At 33.9% G+C, this 22987-nt stretch overlaps 1 protein-coding gene across 1 annotated transcript in view; it reads left to right on the top strand.

Annotated features, from left to right (window-relative positions):
- Positions 1-22987, top strand: part of Il7 (interleukin 7) — a 54791-nt gene that overhangs the window by 5398 nt on the left and 26406 nt on the right. Inside the window, exon 2 of the mRNA XM_074068741.1 lies at positions 2-135. Coding sequence (XP_073924842.1) covers positions 2-135 — 134 coding nt within the window. The remainder of the gene's footprint in view (position 1; positions 136-22987) is intronic.

The raw sequence follows: 22987 nt of genomic DNA, 5'->3' as shown, positions 1-22987 counted from the left end.
GTTTCTTTTAGGTATATCTTTGGAATTCCTCCCTTGATCCTTGTTCTGTTGCCAGTAACTTCATCTGATTGTCATATTAAGGATAAAGAAGGTAAAGAATATGCGAATGTTCTAGTGATCAGCATCAATGAATTGGTATGTGCTTGTTTTGTTATCCTTACATTTTTGCTCATTGGAAAATTTGAAATATAATTTTTGGTATGTAGTTTTATGATTGACCATCTATCTATATTTCTTGACAAGAAAGTGAAATAGCAACAGAATAAAATGTAATGAACTAAATATTTTTATAGGTGGCATCATTATATCATTTAAAAATAAATATTTCCTAGATATCAAGACTTTCCCTATACATTTCAGTTCTATCTCTCTTTACTATCAAATTTCTTATAAACATAATCCAGAATCACTACTTGCATTTTCTCACCTCCCATGTACTGTGTTCATATAGTAAATGCATCATGTTAGGAGAGGGAAAATAACATGAATATAGCATTTAAAATTTATGATGAAAAGAATGTATAGTTATTTTATTTAAGTGGGTGTACATGTGTATATATTCAGTTGTGTATTTTTATCATGTACTATATATAATTTTGTAAATTAATTTTTATTTATTAAAAACAAAGTTTTAAGATATTTTATATCTTAGAGCAGATTTAATTTATAGAAAATTTGAGCAAAAAGTAAAGAATTTCTATGTACCCTTTCTCCCTCTGTACAATTTTACTTATTATTATCACTTTCCATTAATGTAGTACATTTGTTACAATTGATGAACCAGTATTGATACACTATTGCTAATTAAAGCTCATAGTTGGCATTAGGTTTCACTCCGTGTTGTACTGGGCCATGGGTTTTAATAAATGTATAATATCATATATCTATGAGTATGGTATCACACAAAATTGTTTCAGTGCTCCACTAATTCATCCTTCCTGTCCTTCCTCTGAATTCCTGACACCCACTGATCTGTTTATTATCTTTATAGTTTTGACTTTTCTAGAATATTATGTGGTTCGAATCTTGCAGAATGTAGTTTTTTAGGATGGATTATTTTTACTTAAAAATGAGCATCAAAAGTTCTTCCAAGAATCATGGTCCAGGCTAGCCAGGGCAAAAAGTAAGACCCTACCTCCAAAATTACCAGAGCAAATAGGGATGGAAGCTCAAGTGGCCAAAGCCCTTAGTTCAGACCTTGCTATCACAAAAAGAGAAAAAAAGTTCTTCTATGACATTTGTGATTTGACAGCTCATTTTTCTTATTGTTCAATAATATTCAATTAAGTGGATATGTAATAGTTTATTCACTTATTGAGAGATGCTTCCAATTTTGGCAATTATAAATAAAGGCTTTTATAAATATTAATTTGCAGGCTTTTGTGTGGACATATGTGCTCATTTCATTTGGCTAAATACCTATGAGCCTCATTGCTGAATCATATGGTAAAACTATGTTTAGCTTTGTGTAAAATTGCCAGACTATCTTCCAAAGTGTCTGTACTATTTTGCCTTCTTAGAAACAGTGAATAAGACCCTGATGCTTTCCACCTGTGCTGGTATTGGATGTTATTAGTGTTTTGGATTTGGCTATTCTAATAGGTGTGTCATAGAATCTCATCCAATTATATATATGTTGAACATTTTTTTCAGATTCTTACTGTCATCTCTACATCTTCTTTGGTGAAGTGTATGAGCTCACATCTTAATTAACATCTAACAATATTTAGTCTTCTAACCATAATCACCTCTCCATGTGTTTATATCTTTCTTTGATTTCTTTCATAGAGTTTTGTACTTTTCTTCATATGAGTCCTGTACATTGTTTGTTAGACTTACACCTACTTGTTTCATATTTTGGTACTATTATAAATGATGTTGTATTTTTAATTTCAAATGTCACTTGTCATTGTTATATTGAAAAGCAATTGACTTTTGTATATTAACTTTGTATTCTATAACCTTACTATGATTACAGATTTGTACCAGTAGTTTCTTGTGGATGATGGTTCTTTGGGGTTTTCAACATAGACAATCATGTTACCTGCAAAAGTTCATTTTCTTTTAAGGTTTAAAAGATATGTCAATATAATGTAGTGTACTGATTTAACAAATAATCAGTCATTTTCAATCATATTGAAAACTTTTGTGGCAAAGAAAAATCTTTTCAAATAAATATTCATAAGATGGAAGAAATTATCTCATCTCTCCCTTTCTTCCACTTTTCTGTCTCTTCCGCATATTCATATTGCAGCATGAAGTCTTGGGAAATTAAGTGTTTTTACCTCTTGGAGGGGAATGGCAAAAGCAAGGTGATATTGAACACTGTATCACAGACCTCAATGATTTTCCCTCTGACAAAACAGAAGAGATGAACATTAAATAGTAATTGTCATATTTTACATTTCATGCTATTTCTTGACATTGACTATAATAAATGTTTTTAAATTAATCTTCTAGTTAAGATACTGTTTTTCATTTAACTTTATTAGCTGGGCAGAGAAGCAACTAGCATTATTTCAATAACATTAATAAATAACTATGACTATGTATAAAACTATGGGAAGATAGAAAAAGAAAGAGAAAGAGTGAGAGAGAGAGAGAGAGAGAGAGAGAGAGAGAGAGAGAGAGAGAGAGAGAGAGAAATGTCATTGAACATTGAAAAGAAAAGGTTTATCCAGCATATTCATGGCATGCATTTTTTCTGGAAACAAAGAGGAGCTTATCTCATTATACATATAGCAAGAGCAAGAGCATCAACAGCAACAGTGATATGATACTATTTTTAAAAACAACTCATGGCAACTCTTCTTAAGGAGATTGACTCACAAGACATGGAAGAATGTAACAAGTAATCAATTCAAATGAATGCTACAATAATCATAAGAATGCTCTCTGCAAACAGGAGAAGAAAAGATGAAGAAAGTGACAAAGGATTATTAATATCAACATGACTAACAGAGCAGATTTAAGTCATTCATTCATTGAACATATCCTATATGCTTTACACACACTGGTTTAGGACTCAGGAAGGCCATAATAATGGTGATATGTGATAGTATGGAGTGCTTACTCTAACCTAAGTGCTTTCCATATGTTAAATAACTCAATCCCTACAATACTCTTGTAAAGAAAATGCTCTTATTACTTTCATTTTGCAAAGGAAGAATCTGAAACAGATGTTCTCCCAATGGCCGTGCAATGATCTTTGTCTGTACTCTGTAACATCACCCTCCTGCTTCCTAATAGCAATCTTGTGACAGTTGATTCATTCTCTAAACCTGTATTTGGGGCTTGACATGAACAAATTACTATGGAAAAATCCTGTTGTGTGGGTGGTGGTGGGCTTTGATGTGGATATAATGATGAACCAGTGAGAAATCTTTCTTTTAAGAAGCTTACATGGTGATGGGTAACTTTGGTGGGAAAGAAGGTACATGATACATTTAAAAAGAGGAAGCATGCCTTCATTGTGTCATTTCAAACAGATTGATTATGGGCCAACCTTGAAAAGGAAGAAGCATAGCTGTGTTCAAGGAGCTGCAGAGAAAATCAGGTTGGGACAGAGAGAGACTATGTTGTGGGGTACGGAAGTGAACGCCAAGATTTATACATAGAATACCTTTTCAGTAAAATTTGTTGAGCCTGCACTTTGAATATACATTTAGCATTTACTTATATAATATTCCTGTAGTAAACTTTATATACATAATAATGATATACATAAAAATGGAAGCTTACAAAGAATGAGATAAAAACTAGCTAGAATTGGTAATATTTTTCCTTCAAGTGGACGTGGAGTAGAGTTATAGAAGAAAAAAAATAGAAATAATATAAAATCTAATCTAGAATACAAGCAAAATCCAGAATAAGTATGAGATTCATTCTTTATCCCTAATGCACAGGGAAGTTCATAATAAATGATAAGGTATCTCCCTCTATCTGTTCTGCTAAATCAGGAATACAGATTTCTAGAACTGAATTGAATAAGTTAAGTAGAATCAGCATTTTAAGCTTCTTGATACATAGTACTGAGTTATTTCCTGAAAAGGAAGAGTTTATAACTCTTGTGAGTATTTTTATTTTTTAAATTATCTACCTAGGCAATGGAAAAACTCACTCTGCTTTGATTTACATTTCTTCTATTGGTATTAAGATAAAATTAGTCATTTTAAAAAGTACAATTCATTGTCTTTTAATATATTCAAATTATCTATCTTTACTATTTGATTCCATCCCTCCAGAAAGAAATTCTGTACCCATTAGCAATAACTTTGCATTCCCCATCACCAGCCATTGGCAGATGCTAATCTGCTTTCTGTCTCTGTGGATTTACCTGTTCTGGAGATTTCATATAAATGGAATCATAATACTGAGCCTTTTGCATTGGTTTCTTTGATTTAAGTTTCATCCATATTATAAAATGAATCAGTATTTCATTTCTCCTTTCAGTTCAATAAAATTATATGGATATGACACACTTGATACATTTTGTTGCTAGACATTTGAGGTTTTCATTTTTGACTATTATAAATAATGCTATAAGAAAATTGGTGTGCTTTTTTTGATGTAATTTTCTAAAGAATGTACCTATTGGGAGAATTGCTGGGTGATATGGAAACTTGACTTTTTGGGGTTTTGATCAGAGACTTTTAATTACTGGTTTGTTCTTATTTCTGTTTTTGGCTTGTTTGGATTATCTATTTATTCTTGATTCAGTCTTAGTAGGGTGTGTGTGTCTAGGGATTTATTCATTTCTTCTAGGTTTGTTAATTTATTAGCATATAATGGTTAATAATAGTTTGCTACTATTATTTCTGTGGTATCAGTTGCAATGTCTCCTTTTTCATCTTTGATTTTACTGATTAGGTCTTTTTTTCTGGTTAAAGGTGTTTCACTTTCATTTATCTTTTGAAAAGAATCAACTCATTGTTTCATTGATTTTTGTATTGCTTTTAAAATTTTAATTCATTTATTTTTGTTCAGAGCCTTATTTCTTTCCACTTTTCTAAGTCTTTGATGTACATTGTTAAGTTGTTTATTTGAAATCTTTTTATTTTCTTTTTATGTATGTATTTATGACCACAAAATTTCTTTTTAATGTATTGTCTGTGTCCCACAGATTTTGATATGTTAGATTTTCTTTTTTTAAAAATATACACAGAAGTGGGAAGAAATGGCCCAAACAATGTATGCACATGTGGATAAATGAATAAAAAATTTTTTTAAATTTTAAAAAATACATAGAAGTAAAATTTATTAGGGTTTTCAGACAGAGTTTTAAATAACTATGATTTGTGATTTAGAGAAATAGAGAGCAAAGTGAATAGTTTTGGCTAGGTACTAGAGTTTACAAAAACATTGAGTGTGATTATAGACTAAAAAGTATAATAACTGAATTTCAAGATCAGTATATAGGCTTAAGAGTCAATTAGACATAGCCAAAAGCAGAATTAGTGAATCTGAAGATAAATCAGTAAAAATTATCCAGAAATCACTAAAAATAGTGAAATCATGAGTAAGCAACAAAAAACCCTAAAAACAAACAGTAAAATGGTAGATTTTAACTCAAGCTTATGAGTAATTGCACTAAATATAAATGAACTAAGTATTCCACTTAGAAGACAGAAATCATCTGTTCTTTTAAATTTATATTGAAAATATATATATTGAATATATGTGCATATATAGGAACACACATACACATGTACATATATGTATACACTCACATTTACACACATATACATGTACTATTTGTATATATATAATTTTATATGAAGTATATGTTACCTAAAATATACAATTACAGTTATTCTTACCATATCAAAAATTTTATTTTTCTCTGTCTAAATTCAATGTTTCTTTTTTTTTTTTTTAGTTTTCAATTTTTTTTCTTTATTCATTTATTCACATGTGCATACATTGTTTGGGTCATTTCTCTCCTGTCCTCTGCCCCTTCCCTCTCCCCCCCACTCCCCTTCACTTCCAGGCAGAACCTGTTCTGCCCTTTTCTCCAATTTTGTGGAAGAGAAGACATAAGTAATAATAAGAAAGACATAGCATTTTTGCTAGTTTGAGATAAGGATAGTTATACAGAGAGATTCCTAGCATTGCTTCCATGCACAAGTGTATTACAACCTGACCTGATTCAATCTCTACCTGATCTCTTCAGTACTTCCCAGTCACCTTCACATATTGACCTCTGTCAGTTTAAGGTTTCTGTATTAGTTCCTGTGGAGTGGGGACACCAAACACTTTCAAGTTTTGGGTTTCCTACCTATCCCCATAGCGTGTGACCCAAGTCCAACATTACTGCCTTTGCCCTAGGTTTAAAGTCCTCATATGAGGGAGAAGGTATGATTTTTTGCTCTTCTGAGCCTGGCTAACCTCGCTCAGGATGATGTTCTCCATTTCCTTCCATTTATTTGCGAATGATAAGATTTCATTTTAATATGTCTTAAGAAATTTTTTACTTCCCTCTTTAGTTCATGAATTAGGAACATATTGTTTAATTTCCATGTATTTATATATTTTCCATTGTACTTCTTGTCATTGATTTCTAGTTTTATTCCATTGTAGTCTAAGAAGATACATGATATGATTTCAATTGTTTTTAAAAATTTTTTGACAGTACTGGGTTTGGAACTCAGGGCCTCTCACTTGCTAGGCAGGCATGCTACCATGTGAGCCATGCCCCAGCACTTCAAAAATATTTGTTGAGATGTCTTTGCAACCTAACATATGATCTGACCTGGAGAACGTTCTATGTGCTGATGAGAAGAATGCATATTCTTTTGCTTTTGGAGGAAGTATTCTGTAAATGTATGTTAGGCCCATTTTCTCTACAGTATGGCTCAACTCCAATGCTGATTTTCTGTCTGAATTATCTGTCCATTGATTAAAATGGGGTGCTGAAGTTTCCAGCTATTATTGTATTGGCATCTATCTCTTCCTTCAGATGGAATAATATTTGTTTTGTATATTTGTGTAGTCCAGTGTTGGGTGTACCACACTGCTTATAATTGTTATATGTACTGTTGGATTGATCCTTTTACCACTATATGATGACATTTTTGTCTGTTTTTGCAGTTTTTGATTTAGCCTCTTTTATTTAAGTATAGCTACCACTCCTCACTTTTGGTTTCTGTTTGCTTGTTACATCCTTTTACAGCCCTTCACATTCAGTCTATGTATATCTTTACCAGTGAGGCGGGTTTCTAGTAGGCAACATATGGATGTGTCATTCTTTTTAAAAATCCATTTGCCTTTTGATTGGTGACTTTAATCTGCTCATATTCAGTTATTATTGATAAGTATAAACTTCCTTTTGTCATTTTGTTGTGTTCTTTTGTTTTATATATTTTTCATTACTTTCCACATCTCTTATTATTTATCTTGTGCTTAGGTAGTTCTTGGTCATTACAAGGTTTTATTCATTTCTCTTTCTCTTTTGTGTATCTGTTCTGCTAGTGATTTTTATACATTATGTGTGTTCATGATGGTAGTTATCATCCTTTAGTTTCTTTTGCTAGTCTGGTGATGATGAATTTTGTTATTATTTATTTCTTCTTCATTTATGATGGCTAGTTTTGCTGGATATAGTATTCTTGGTTGGCAGTTTTTTCTTTCTTTCAGAGCTGTGAGCATATCATTACATTCTCTTCTAGCCTATGAGATTTCTGTTGAGAAATCTACTAATCTAATGTAGATTCACTTGTATTTGGCTTGATACTTTTCTTGTGCTGTTTTTGAAATTCTCTGTGAATTCACAGAGAATGCATTTGGAATGCATTTCCAGAATGCATTGGAAATCATCTTTTTTTGTTTGACTTTAGTTGGAGTCCTTTGAGCTTATTGGATCTAAATGAAGAGTTGGGAAGATTTTAGCCATTATTTCATTAAATGAGACTTAAATGCTTTTGCTTTTTCATTCTCCTTCTAGACTTTTCATAACACATTTTTTGCTTAATGGCATTTGAAATGTCTTAGCATCATTTTTCCATATCTCTTATTTTCCCTTTCTTTTTCATCTTTTTCTTTGCTTGAGCAATTTTGTCCTCGAGTTCAGAAATTCTTTTTTATCTTTGGCCTCTCAGTTGCATTTCTACAAAGCTCATTGACTAAAGCTTATAGCTACTTTTGTAACTTCTTTCTTATTTTTGTCATTGTTGCTTATTTTAGGCAATATTAGCATTTTGAACAAAATACGTCACACTTGCCAGAGCTCTAACACTTGAGTCAGAACCCCAACCCTTTTTGCTTTACTTATTTTTCAGATAGAGTCTCACACTTCTTCCTAGGCTAGCCTAGGACCACAATCCAATACTTTTATCTATCCTCTCTAGGTGTGTACCACCATGCCTGAACCAAGTAGCTCCAAGATTTCTGATTCTTTTTATGATTCTATTTCTGTTGAATTTCTCATATATGTTTTTCTCATTTCATTGTATTGTCCATCTATATTTTCTTGTGTTTCACTGAGATTCCTTAGAATCATTATTTTTTTTTTTTTGGTGCTGGGATTGAACCCAGGGCCTCACGCATGCTAGGCAAGTGCTGTACCACTGAGCTACATCCCAGCCCTAGAATCATTATTTTGAATTCTTTTCAATCATTTAGTAGATTTCCTTCAAATTGTGATCTATTCCTGGACACGCATTCTGTTTACTGGGAGGTGTCACACTTCTTTTTCATGTTTCCTATGTCCCTGAATTCATGTCTGCATAGCTGATGGAATACTTGGTTCGTCCTATTTTATGGAGAAGCTTTCATGGGAAAAGATTGTTTTCATTCAGATGGGATGTAGCATGTCAGTTGGGAAGATGCTTTGTCTGATTCTAGGTAAGCATGAAAATGTACCTTCCCTTGGATTTCTTCAGGTGCAATCAATGATACCAGTGTCTATAAGTGCCTCAATAGTCTAAAACGCAGCCATTTATGAAGGTAGTTGTTTGAGTTTGTGGTTTATGCAGGTTTCCAAATGCTCATGTACATAGGCCTTGCAGTCAAACATGAATGGTGCTCGTGGTGGCAGCCACTGTTGTCCTTGTTCTGTGGGACCTGGAGAGTATACTGTCTAGGTCCCACAGGGAAATAATGGGTGATATCAGGTTTTGTGAAGGTCCCACAGGGAAATAATGGGTGATATCAGGTTTTGTGACACCAGCAGACAGATTCTCAAGCCACAGGACATGGAGGGGACCATCCCTAGGTCCTGCAGGATGAGCATGGGTAATGCTGTCATGCACAGCCCTGGCAAACATGGTCTTCAGTTTGGAGAACATGAAGAGCACCTTTTCTAAAGGCCAAACACAAGTGATACAAGGGCTTTGGGCACCATCAGCCATGGTCCAAAGGCCATAGAAGAGTACTTTTCTGGGCTCCATGGGGCAAGAGCAGGTGATGCTGGGAATTGTGGAATTGGTAGGTACGGTGCTGGAGCTGCAGCATATAGATTCCATCCTTCCAAGTTCTCATGGGACAAACATGGGTAATACCAGGTTTTTGGCACCAGAAACTTCAGCCCCAAGGTCATGGGTTGAAAAGATTCCTTCCCCGGGTCCCACAGATTGAGTACAGGCAGTGTCAGGATTTGTGACACTGGCTGTCATGGTCAATGAGCTGCAGGGCATTGCAGGAGCTGTCTCTAATTCTGCAGGACTAGTCTTCATGGCACCTAGTATAGGATCCTGAATATAGGATGCTAATGTATTGGTTCTGTGCTCTGTGTGGCATGCACAAGTTCAATGTTTCGAGGAGTGAGGTCTAGGAATCTGCTATTGGCCCCTAAAGCAATATGGCATCTAGCAGTGAGTTGTAGCAGTTTGGGTTCTTGGAATTTGGAGGGAAGCAATGTGAGTTCTTTCTCTGAAGCAAAGTACTCACTCAGACCCAAGCCAGTTCTACAAACTGGCTTTAAAGTCTGTGAGACTATAGAATTCTCCAATAGTTAAGATTGCTAGTCTGCTACTATTATAAGGGATTGTTAGCATTTTTCCTCTTACTTTTCCCAGCAATGTGGACTCCCCCCCAAACACACACACACACACACACCCTAGCCAGGGAGGCTTTGTGCTTTATTGTTCTCTCTATGCTTCTTTTCTGACTCTCCATGTGATTTAGGGTTCCTATCAATTGCATGATGATTTGAAGAATTTTCTCACAATCACCATCCTCAAAATTCAGTCTTTCCTTTGTTGGACTGGTTCTTCTCTGTTTCTGAGGTGAGCACAGGGCACTCTTCTTTGTCCTTATCCATGTTGGGTACACCTGCTCTATGCTGAGTGTTTTGAGGAGCCACCTGTTTCACTTCACTATGTATTATCATACCAGCAGTGTTTGAAGGTTTCAATTTCCCAAAACTTGTCTGACTTGTTTGTTTTATCCACCTTTGTACTTGTGGTTTTTTTTTACTAAGAGTTAAATAACTTTAGTCCCCCATTCAGATTTTTTATTATTTTGAATAAATTTTAAAATATGGTGTGATTTTGGGGTCCAACTTCATTCTTTTTCATATGGTTATCCAGTTGTTCTGTTTATTGAAAATACAATTTTTCCATTGAATTGTCTTGGCTCTCTTGATGAAAATCAGTTGAACTCAAACATATGAGTTTATTTCTGAATTCTGAATTCTGTTTTTATTGACGTACATGTGTATTATTGTTGTAATACCCCAGAGACTTAATTACTGTAACTGTAGTTTACACTTAATTTTCATTCAGAAGTTTGGTTCTTCAACAGTTTTTCTAGGGGATGGACCTCCAAATAAATGTTTGATAAATGAATGAAGCACAAAAAGACACCATTACGTTTTTAATCTCGTAACTGTTTTCTGGCAGCTATGTAGATAGTTTTTGGCAAAGGGCTGACAACAAGGAAACAATAGCCAACAACTGCAACAACTCAGATGAAAGTTTTTGTTGGACATGGACAAAGGATCATAACTTCAGTATAATTCAGAATGAACTGAATAAATACAGATTAGTGGGTTCCATCCTGAAAGCTGCCTATTTTTGAGGAATTTCAGTGATCACGCAGGCTTGCAAGATAAAGTTCATGTATTGCCCTTTCCTTAGATGAAAAGAACTTACAAACAGGAAAATTAGAATAGTACTATGACTTTAAGGTGATACCTAAATTCTATTGCATGATGTCTATAAAGACACTTCTTATATTCCATGTATATTAGCTGAACTAAGCCTGTTTGCTTTTCAATATTTACCTCAACCACAGTAACCAAGTAGAAATAACAGAAGGAAAAAGTGCCTGAACCATAAATTCAATTAGCAACTGAATATGTTACACATTTTCTTTTAGATCCATGATTACACATCAATTTAAGGATAAAGCAATCTTCTATAGTAGAAGAAATGCATTTTCAATGAAACCCTTGATTAGATGACTTTTCAGTGAATCAGCATTGCAGCTTGTGTAAATGACATTAGTGAAGGATCAGAAGGCCTAAATTTTTATATGCTTTTTTATTAGCGAACACTGTGATCGTGTATATCTCATTTGACCTCATTGGGACTCTACAAAATGGGGAAAATGAATGTCTCTAAGATCCTTTGCAGTGTTTACTTTTATTTGTTTGTTTGTTTTGGTGCTGGGAATTGAACCCAGGGCCTTGCACCTGCTAGGAAAGTACTCTACCACTGAGCTACATCCTCAACACTTTCAATTATTTTCAGAATTGAAAAAGACACATTTTATTTCTTGTTTCTTCTTTTCACTTCCCTTCTTTCATTACCTGCATGCTTTTATTATTTTCTTCTTTTCATAAATATTTATTCATCCATATGATGTATGATGCTCTGTGCTAAGTGTTATATTGGAAGAAAAGGAGAAGGAAGAGTTCATTGTTTTTTCAAATGGATTTATACTCAAAAGAGCTAGAGTGAAATTTATTGAGAAATGGTTACTCTAGAAAGCAAAAAGTCAGCTATATTGTGGGAAGAAAACTGTTTTTCCTCTTGAATATTAGAGGCATCTTTGACAAACATCAGTTGACCAAGATGCATGGGTTTATTTTGGGACTCTCCAATTCTATTCCATTGATGTGTAAAATTTTGAAATCAGGAAGTATGAACCCTTCTACTTTATGCTTTCTTTTCAAGATTGTTTTTGGTTTTTTCAGTTTCCTTCCAATTATTTCCAATTTCTATAAACAATTGACCTGTGGGGATGACAGGATTTGTGCTGCACCTGTAAAGCACTTGGGAGGGTGTATATTCTTCCTAATAATGTTTGAAAATGCTTCTGATCTGTGAACACAGGTATTACCATTTATTTAGACTTTCTTTAATTTCTTTAAAGGATATTTTGTGGTTTTCATATTAAAAGTTATATAACTCTCTTGTGAAACTTATTTCTAAGTATATTGTGTCTCTTTGATGATTTACAAATGGAATTGCACTCTTAATTTCACTTTAGTCTGACCATTGATTAGTCTGTAGTCCCTGCATGCTTACCAAAGTATGTGTGTTATTTCTTCACACTAGTCTATAAGTATTTATGGACAGATTTTTATGAATGATTCAGTTTTATAACTCATAGAATTCTCAGCAAAATTTGTGTGAGAGTTTATTTCAAAATATCATATGAATTGTAAATTAATGAGAACCCATAGCTCATTTCAAATAGGCTAGAAGCCTTTTCTTAGAAATCTTTTATGAAACAAATTTCAGGTACTTTTTTGTACAGTTTGAGGTATTACACAATATTATTTTATCCATAAAATATTCTTGTGCCTAAACCTAACTCATATGACTGTGTTATGTAACCGCTAGCCCCCAGAACAAGGGCTGTTTCAAAATATAATGCATGCTAGAAATGTCCAAACACTGTCTGAAAATGACTCAGTATAATTACAGTCATATAAAAGGCTGTCTTGATATAAATTATGAACCTATAGTATCTAATGACTAATAGATTAAAATAGACTTATAATTTCAAGATCTTCAGTCTTTATTCATTTATTTATTTTGGTGCTAGGGATTGAACACCAGGCCTCACACATGCTCAGCAAGTGCTCTGCCACTTCAATTATGCCCCACAGCCTGACTTCCAGTATCTCTGACTCTTTCTAATCTGTGGGTTGCTCACAAATTCAGTTTCCATCTTTGCATTTATCAGTTATCACCTATAAGCTCTCCAATAGCTTCAGGTCTATATTTTCCCTTGCATTCTAGAACCATTTAAAATATCAAATAGAAATATCTACTCAGCACACCACACACAATAATGAACTAACTGTCATCACTTTCACACTGTTCGCTCTTCTGTATTCTTTTCCATAGGTAATTCCATTTGCTTCTACTTAGTCACTCTGTCTTGAAAGCCTTCGACTCACTTCCTCCCCTCATCCATCATCAAATCCTATAATTTAGCACATTTTTTAACACCTGTGTGTGTCATTCACTCTGTTGACTTCCACTAACAATCTCAGGTTCAGGTAGTCATTAAATTTCCCTGGGAACATTTTCATAGCCTTCAGTAGGCCCCTGACTGATCTCCCAGCCTCTGGCATGCATCTGTACTCTTACTGACACAAGTTATATTTCCCAAACTCAAATGAAATATTGTCTCTCTCCTTAAAAAATCCTTAATAATTAATGTCTCTCTCCCCTAATACTTATGGGCTTTGGTCTTACATTTGAATGATTTTCTAACAGAAGTGGTTGAACAAGAATCAAGTTCTAGTCAAATATTGCTTTAAAATATATCTAAATATACTATACTTAAACCATTGTAACTAAAAGAAAATATTTAAGTTGACTACAATAAAAATTAGATTATTTCTTTATTATATCAAGCTAGGCTAGAGCATAAAACATATTTCTTATGTATATAACAAAGAACCATGACTGATTCAGTTTCAATTGAACAAAATAAGCTGTCTCTTTAAGAGCTGAGCTTTTTGTTTTTGTGAGTAACTTATTTAGGTATAAAAATGGAATCAATATACACTAACTAAAAGACAGAGAAAGTCTTTTAGTTAAAAGCCAGAGTAGATTAAGAAAAAAGACAACTATTTGTTGTCTATAAGAAACTCGGTTTCAGTATAAAGGTACCCATAGATTAAAAGTAAAGGGATGCTGGGTCCTGGTGGCTCACACCTGTGATGCTAGCCACGCAGGAGGCAAAGACCAGGAGGATCACAGTTCAAAGCCAGCCCAGGCAACAGTTTATGAGAACCTATCTTGAAAAAACCCATCACAAAAAAGGGCTGGTGGAGTGGCTCAAGGTGTAGGCCCTGAGTTCAAACCCTAGTACCACAAAAAGAAAAAAAAAAGTGATGAAGAATGATATACAATGTTAGCATTAATCAAAGTTTTAAATAGGCATATTTATTTTGGGCAAAGCTGACTTCAGGGCAAAGATGATTATCAGGGATAAAGAGGAGCATTATATAATAATAACAGGGTCAATTATCCAAGAAATCATAAGAATCATTAATGTGTACATGCCTGACAAGGACATCAAAGTCTGTAATGCAAACACTGATGAATTGCATGGAGAAATTCATAAATGCACTATTAAAGTTGGAAACTTCAGTACTCTTCTACTGATAAAATCTATATTCTTCAGACAGAAAATCAGTAAGGATAGAGTTGAACTGAAAAGCACCATAAATCAACCTGATCTAATTGCATTTGTAAAATAATTCATTAAACAAAAACAAAGTACAGATTTTTTTGCAAGCTCACATGGAAGATTAACACAACTTGGATACAGTCTGAAGTATAAAACACATCTTAAAATTTTACAAAGTAAAAAAAATCATGTGAAGTATACTCCCAAATGAAAACATAATTGAACTAGAAATCAACAAAATCAGAAAGACAGATGTAAAACACCAAAATATTTGGAGATTAAACAATATCTTTTTAGATAATATGTAGGTTAAACATGAATTCCCAAAAAATAAATTTTGAATTGAATGAAAAGAAATTCACATTCAAATAATTGGTGGGACATAGTGAGAAGAGAGCTTAGAACATTTAATGCATATGTTAGGAAAGAATAAATATACAAGTAAATATACTGAGCTTCCACTTTAGGAAAATAGAGAGTAAAAAATCAGAACTCAGCCAGAAAAGGAAATAATAAAAATGAGAGATGAAATGAAAACAAGTGATATTACACATTCATGGACTAGAAGACTCCCATTGATGACACCTGCTCTTTCCACCTTGAAATTTCAACCAAAATTCAGCAGGTTACTTTGTAGTATCTATAACAGGATTCTAACATTTATATATGTCAAACACCCCAAATAATCAAAACAATATTGAAAGAGAATAACAAAGTCTAAGAGTTAAATTATGTAAATTTAAGATTTCTCAAAAAAGCCAGAGTAATCAAAACAATGTGATTTTAATGAAAAATAGTCAGCTCATTTGTTATTGCTTATTTTCTTGATAAGAAATGCCTGCGAGGATATGAAGGAAAAAGGAACCCTCATACATGTTGGTGGGAATATAAACTATAGAAACCAGATGGAAACTCCTCAAACAACTAAAAATAGACTTACCTTATGACTGTGCCATACTACTATTGGGCATATATCCTAAGGAGTGTAAATCAGTATACAAGTGAAATACCTGCATAACCATGCTTATTGCAGATCTCACAATAGCTAAACTGTGCAATCAGCCAAGATGCCAAATAATTGATGAATGGATAAGTAAAATATGGTATATGTATAGCATGGAATATTACTCAGCCATAAAGAAAAATGAAATTATGTCATTTACAGGAAAATGGATGGAAGTAGAGATCATCCTGCTACATGAGCTAAACCAAGCTCACATATCACATGTTCTTACTCATTTGTACAATTTAGACTTAATGATGATCTTTTAGTGTTCACATGAAAATTTGCATATTTGTGTTTATAGAAGCCTAATTTATTCATAATTGCCAAAAATGGAAAAACTAAAACATTCTCCCATAAATGAATGTATAAACAAGCTAGTACATTTATTCACCACGGTATAATCAGAGATAAAAAGATATGAGCTGTCATACAATAAAGGGACATGGAGGGCCCTTAAAAGAATATTGTGCAAAAGATTCCAGTCTGAAGGGGCTATCTATTATGTGAATTCAATGATGTAACGTAAAAATAGCAAACTATAGAGATAGGAAAAGGATCAGTGATTTCTAGGGGCTCTCATGGAGCCAAGAAGAGATGAATAGGTGGAGCATGGGGTGATTTTAGGGCAGTGAAACTGTTCTGTAGAATACTGTAATGATGGAAATGTGAATTTATACATTTGTGAAAACTCATAGAACTTTACAACACAAACAGTGAACCTTAATCCAAGAACTTAAGTAAGTAATGTTTTGGTATTGGGTCATGAATTGTAATAAAGGTACCTCACTAATGCAGGACATTAAAAATAGGGGAAACTGTGGTGAGAGAAAGCAAGGAGGAGTACATGTGAACTCCGTCATTTCTCTAGTTTCTCTGGGTCTGTAGGAACTAGCACAAAAAATTATATTTTTTAGAAAATTAAATTAAAGTAGCAGTATTTCTTTTAGAGCTATATAAATTCCCCCAATCCAGCATCCCTTAGTATGTATAGGCAGTTGCTAGAAAGGAAGTAATTATATTTTCATAAATAGTTTTCTGGGCAGAATGGACTAGACAAGTCAACCCTTATTTTTTGAGTTTCTATGATAGTAGGATCTCTATGAAAGACTGAATTGTTCCTGGCTGATATCCAAAGACAGGGAGGCTCATTATAGGGGAAATAATTCTTGATTGGTTATAAGGCTTGAACACCAGGTTCAAGTTGGTTGTTGTGGAATGTTTACTCTGGAAGAGAATGCTCAGATCAGCATCGCTTTCTGATCTAAGTACACTACCATTATGGATTTCTTTACAGATAATGCGTTGCATGGAAGTATCAATCAAAATATTTTAAAATTTTAACCTCAAGCCTATGTATTGTTGGAACTTGTACAGATATGAATCTTCTGAATCAGCAAGAAAATCAGACTATGCTGATTGTTTCTCTGGGTTGATACCTCATAAATCAAAAACAGAAAGAGAAAACATAAGTTAAAAACTGTATGCACATGTAAGTAAATGCAAAAACAATAAAGAAAAACTTTATAGGTCAGATAGATCAGATAGTCTTATTTCCTCTACATGGGTATATGGAAAGAAACCTAATCATTTTTATAATTTGGATAATTTCAAAATTACGCAGAAATTGCTGCTTGTCTAGCAGTGGGGATAAAGCTAGTTTAATTGTGTCTCAGTTATGCATGATTTAAAATGTGTTGTTGGAATAAGATAGGAAATAGAAACATATTTAAATGAGTTCAATTGGAAGCTTAACCTAACAAAAGTAAGAAATAAAAACTCAAACCAAAGAAAAGATACTTCCTTATCCAAAAAGTTAACGAAAAAAGGCAGACTGAAGGAAATATTCCAAGAACACATGTGAATAACATTATTTTCTAAAAGATCACCCCTCTGAAATTAACAATATAGAAGGCACAATAAGTTGAATAATGGTGCCACCAAAGGATGTATGTATTTGGAACCCATGAGTGTCACCTTATTTAGAAAAGGGTATTTGTCTATGTAATTATGAATCTCCACATGAGATCATCATGGACTAGGTGGATTCTAAATCCAATAACAAGTGTTTTTAGAAGTGAAGAGCAGAGAAGAGACACAAAGGAAGGGTCGTGTGAAGGTGGAGATAGAGATTGGAGATACAAAGTCACAAATCAAAGAATGTCAAGAGTGCCAACATCCACCAATAGCCAGGAGAGAGACATGGAATGAGTTCTCCCTCAGAACCCCCAGGAAGACCAAATTTGCCAACACTTTGAATTTGGATTTCTGGCCTCCAGACTGTGAGAGAATGCATTTCTGGTGTTTTAAACAACTTAATTTGTGAGAATTTTTATATCATCCATAGAAAACTTGTACAGATGGTGACAAAAATGGACAACATCCTGAAAAATGTCTCACTAACACTCTACTTTGGAGTCAGTGGAAATGTCTGGCAACTGGGAAAATGATCTAAATATGATGATCTCTGTCAGAAGCAGAACACTTACTCTCAATTGGATGGAAATTTAAAGGCCAACTGACTGCTGTCTCACTACGGAACTCAGCCCACCTCACACTATGACACACTTCAGTGGATCATAAATTGATAATGGGGAAGGCAATACAAGTTTAGGGGATCAGGCATACAGGAAATCTGTGTACCTTCCTCTCAATTTTGCTGTGAACTTAGAAGTGCTTTAAAAATGGTCTTTAATGAGGGAGAAAGAGAGAGAGAGAGAGAAATATCTTTGGCCAACAGTATGATTGTCCATAGTTTTACACACTCCCCAGAACCAGTGCCACATACCTCTTTCTACCTAGACTATGAACCTAGATTTTCTAGGAGCAGATAGAACACATTTACTGTGCCCACACTTGGCAAAAACACAAACAACACAATTAGAAAATGGGCAAAAGACTGTAATAGACATTTTTCAAAAGATGACCAAGAAATTTATGAAATATAATTTAAATATATATAAGAAAAACTGTATGAAATGTTCAATGTCATTAATCATCAGGGAAATGCAAATAAAAATCACAATAAGATATCACTTCACTTGAGTTACAATGGCTAGTATCAAAAAGACAAACAATAATGAGTGCCAGCAAGAATGTGGAGAAAAGAGAACCGTTACACACTGTTGGTGGGAATGCAAATAAGGACAGCCATTACAGAAAACAATATGAGAGTTCATTAAAAAAAAAAACAACAACTAAAACTAGAACTATTATATTATTCAGCAATTCTATTACAGGGTAAAAATCCAAAGGAAAAGAGATCAGTATACTCAAGAGGTATCTGTACTCCCATGTTTATTGCAACACTATTTACAAGAGACAAGAATGGAATCAGCCTAAGTGCTCATCAACAAATAAATGAATCAAAAACATACATAAACATACACATTGGAATGTTATTTGGTCACAAAAAGAATGAAATCTTGTCATTTGTAACAATATGGATAAACTTAGAGAACATTATGTTAAGTGAAGTAACCTCAGCGCAGAAGGACAAATACTACATGACCTCATTCATTGTGGAACCTAAATAACTAATAGAAATAGAAAATAGAATAATGGTTACCAGAGTCTGGGGAGGATTGGAAAGAGGGGTGCTATTAAAGGTTGGCCAAAAGATACATAATTATAGTTGGATATGAGGAAAAGTTCAAGAGATCTTTTGTACAGCAAAATTACTACAGCTATTGACAATTTATTATAATCCTGAAAAATTCAAAGAGAGTGAATGTTAACTGTTCTCACCACAGAAATAATTATGGGAGGTAAAGCAATTTTAATTAGCTAGATTTAATTATAGCCTGATGTGCGTGTGCATATATGTATGTGATATATATATAATATATATATATGATAAATACACCCAACGGAAGGGAATTGTGAGATATGTAGCCAAATAGCCACATAATGTGATCCACATTAAGGTGAAAACAGCATGGGAACCATATAGATACACAAAGTAAAAAAGAATGAAAGAAGCATAATATGTAAAAGAATCCATTCTGGAAGGGAATAGATTCTAAGAAATAGAATAAAAATATCCATTAGTATTGGTTCTTTAAAGCACAGTTGGATTTAATGAAAGGTGAGATGATAAAATAACAGAATGAGATGAAAAGGGTATTATAAAATAAAGGAAACATTGAAAAAACTCTACCCTTTCCTCATTTTATTCACAACAAATGCATTATAAGTAAAATGAAGAACAAAAAATACAATATAATATATTTTCTATCGTCAGTATGAGTAAAAAGTAAAGAAATAAATATAAAACAGTTGTCAAAACAATAGATTAGGAGAGAAAATAATAAACCAATTGTTCTTATATAAGAGAGCCCATCAAGTGGAAAAGTAAGATACTTTATGATAAAGAAAAATTTCCACTAAATAAGGAATTAAAAAGAAAAAAGGCGTATCATGGACTCTAATAAAATGATACAGAGTGATTATCAATAAGTTAGATACAGGTACACTGATTGAATTTCAAGATAAAGGAAGAATAATTCTGATAGAAACAGCAAATCATTTGGGGGAGAAGTGCTTCAGATTTTCTACATCTAAATGCAAAAGATAATTGAATGTTTATAACATTCTGAGAGAAATAAAATGTGATTCAAGAATTTTATGATACCTGTTGAAACTGTTCCAGAAATGGGGGAAGGGGAGGATAAAGGAGAATGGTAGAGGGGGTGAATTCAAATATGACATATTTGATGTAAGAACTTTTCTAAATGCCACAATGTACCCCCACTCAGCACAACAATAAAAAAGAAATATATGCAAAAAAAAAAAAAAAGAAGAAAGAAAAAGAAAAAGGAAGTGGGTGATGCAGTCTACCTCAGTGTCTACTGGACCTCCAGGTGAGCAGGCTGATGGTGTTTGTTAGGAGAAAGAGAACTTATCTATTAAATAACCACAATAAGGTGTTCCTGGCTAGTGGAATTCTTATAGGTAAGAAATCCAGAATGCTTGGGTTTATGAGATATAACCTCTGGAGAATATCATGTCAGTGGCATAACTCCCTAGTGAGCAAGAAAGAAATGTTTTGTAACATAAATGCTCTCAATAGCAGGAGAGGTAGCAACTTCAAACGCCCATTTTGAGAACTCATCTATTATTCTGGTTCAGAGAGAATGCATTGTATTGACCAGGAAGGACGTGAAGAATCATGTGGCATGTCCCAGACCTCTATGTTTTTGAACTTGTTAGTAAAATTTGACTTAGAAATAAAATTTTAAAAAGATGCATACAATGTTTGGGTCCATTTCTCCCAAAAAAAAAAAATAAATAAAAAAAAAAGAATTTTGTACTAGCCAACTTATTGTTCAAGTATAACGAGCAACAGGTAGAAAATTTTGTATGTCAGAAAGTAGGGAATAGAATACCCAATAGAACCTTTTTTGGAAGAAGAAAGGAAAGACAACAAAAGAAAGACAGATGCGGTGGAAGAAAGGAAAAAAGGGAAAGCGGGAAGGAGGAAAGGAAGGATCTACAAAAAATCCAAGCAAGAGAAAAATGCAGCAATGCAGTGAAAGATCAATTAAGGAGCATAAATCTCACTTCTTTTTAGAACTAGGGTGGTCTTTCCCTTCCTTGCCCTTTACTCTATTCTTTTATTTTTCTAATGGCTTTTACTAGTATCTGAAATTATCTTACTTGTGAAACCAGAAGCTCTACTTGTTAATCACTGTATCCTAGCAGCTAGATTATTATGCAGGACAACTATAGTCTTCCTCAAAAAGAAGACATACCATATTACATTTATATTAAAGTACTTACATGTTTTTAATTATAGGGTAAAGATGTTGATATATATGGATGATTGACTTTGTAATATCTGGTGTCTATATCAAAGTAACATAGCTTAGATAGTTTCAAACAATAGAAGTGAGATCAGGATGGTACCATAGTTGGATTCTGGTGAAGTCCTTCCTGATTGCAAACTGCTAATTTTGCATATCCTCCTAGGGAAAGAGAGAATATGCATATCTCTTTCTCTCTCTCTCTCTCTTTTTTTTTTTTTTTTTTTGGCAGCACTGGGGTTTGAACTCAGGGCCTAATGCTTGCTAGGCAGGCACAGTGCTCTACCATTTGAGCTACTCTACCAGCCCTTTTGTGTGTTGGGTATGTTCAAGGTAGGGTCTCATGAACTATTTGCCCAGGCTGGTTTGGAACAGCTGTTCTCCTGATCTCTGCCTCCTGAGTAGCTAGGATTAACCCCTTAAAGGACCTACTTCCTAACACCATCACATTGGGAGTTAAGATTTTAACATACAAATTGAGTGGTCACACAGTCAGATTATAACAGTAACACTGTAAAATCATTATATGATTTGCAGTCTTGATCATGTGTTTATATTAATGACTTTGCAAAACTATCAGTTTATGTGCCACTGATACAAGTCCTTAGAGGTATCTAGTGGCTTTTTTGTTATTGCTGGACTAGGAAGTGTTTAGAATTATGCTTTCAGAACAAAGCACTCCCTTCTCATTCTGCATGACATTTTGTTCTACCAAGCATGACTGTGTTGCTTTGCTTCGTATCTCTGTTTAGTAAAATTTTTGTTGCTGTTGGTATTTGAGGTTTGAACTTAGGGTCTCATACTTGTTTGGCAAGTGCTCTACCACTTGAGCCATACCCACACTTCCTTATGCTTTTGTTTTGTTTTTAAATAAGGTCTTATTTTCTTTGCTCTGGCTAGCCTTAGGCTTTGATCGTCCTACCTCTGGCTCCTGTGTAGCTTGGGTTGCAGGCATAATCCCAAACAGGTGCCACCATACCTTTCTTATTTTTGAGATAAGGTTTCACTAACTTTTTACTTGGTGTATCCTTGAATCTCAACTCCTTTATCTCTGCCTCCTGAGTTGCTAGGATTACAAGCATAAGCCACCACACCCAGCCCTGTAGTAAATTTTTATCTTTGTTCTGTGTATGACTGCTCTACTTCAGCTTGCCAAAATCCTTAAATATAATCGGTGTTCACACTTTGTGTCATTAATAAAATCCAATGGGAGACAAAGGGTGTAGCTTAATCATAAAGCACTTGGCTATAGCAGGAAGAAAGTCCTGGGTTGCATCCTCAGCACTGCAAAAATAAAAAAGAATTCAACGGATCCTACAGTTGATATCAATATATAAAGTTCAGGCCAGATGTAAGGCAGTTAAAGTATAGCATGTAAGTGCTACTGATTACAAAGTCACATTTGGCACATTTGTTAATGGCTGATTAGATTGCCACTTTTTAGATAGTACACAGCCATTAGTGCTTATCAACCTTAAGCTTGACAAGTGATTAAAATCTCCTAAAATGATCAGTGTGCAAACCTTGATAGCTTTGCAATCAGTTTTTCCAGATCTCTATAAAATCACAGCCTCCATTCCGTAGT

The sequence above is a fragment of the Castor canadensis genome, chromosome 3 (genome assembly GCF_047511655.1).
Source record: "Castor canadensis chromosome 3, mCasCan1.hap1v2, whole genome shotgun sequence".
Classification (NCBI taxonomy): Eukaryota; Metazoa; Chordata; class Mammalia; order Rodentia; family Castoridae; genus Castor; species Castor canadensis.
Note: the sequence above shows the minus strand (reverse complement) of the source record. Positions and strands in the feature narration are given on the sequence as shown.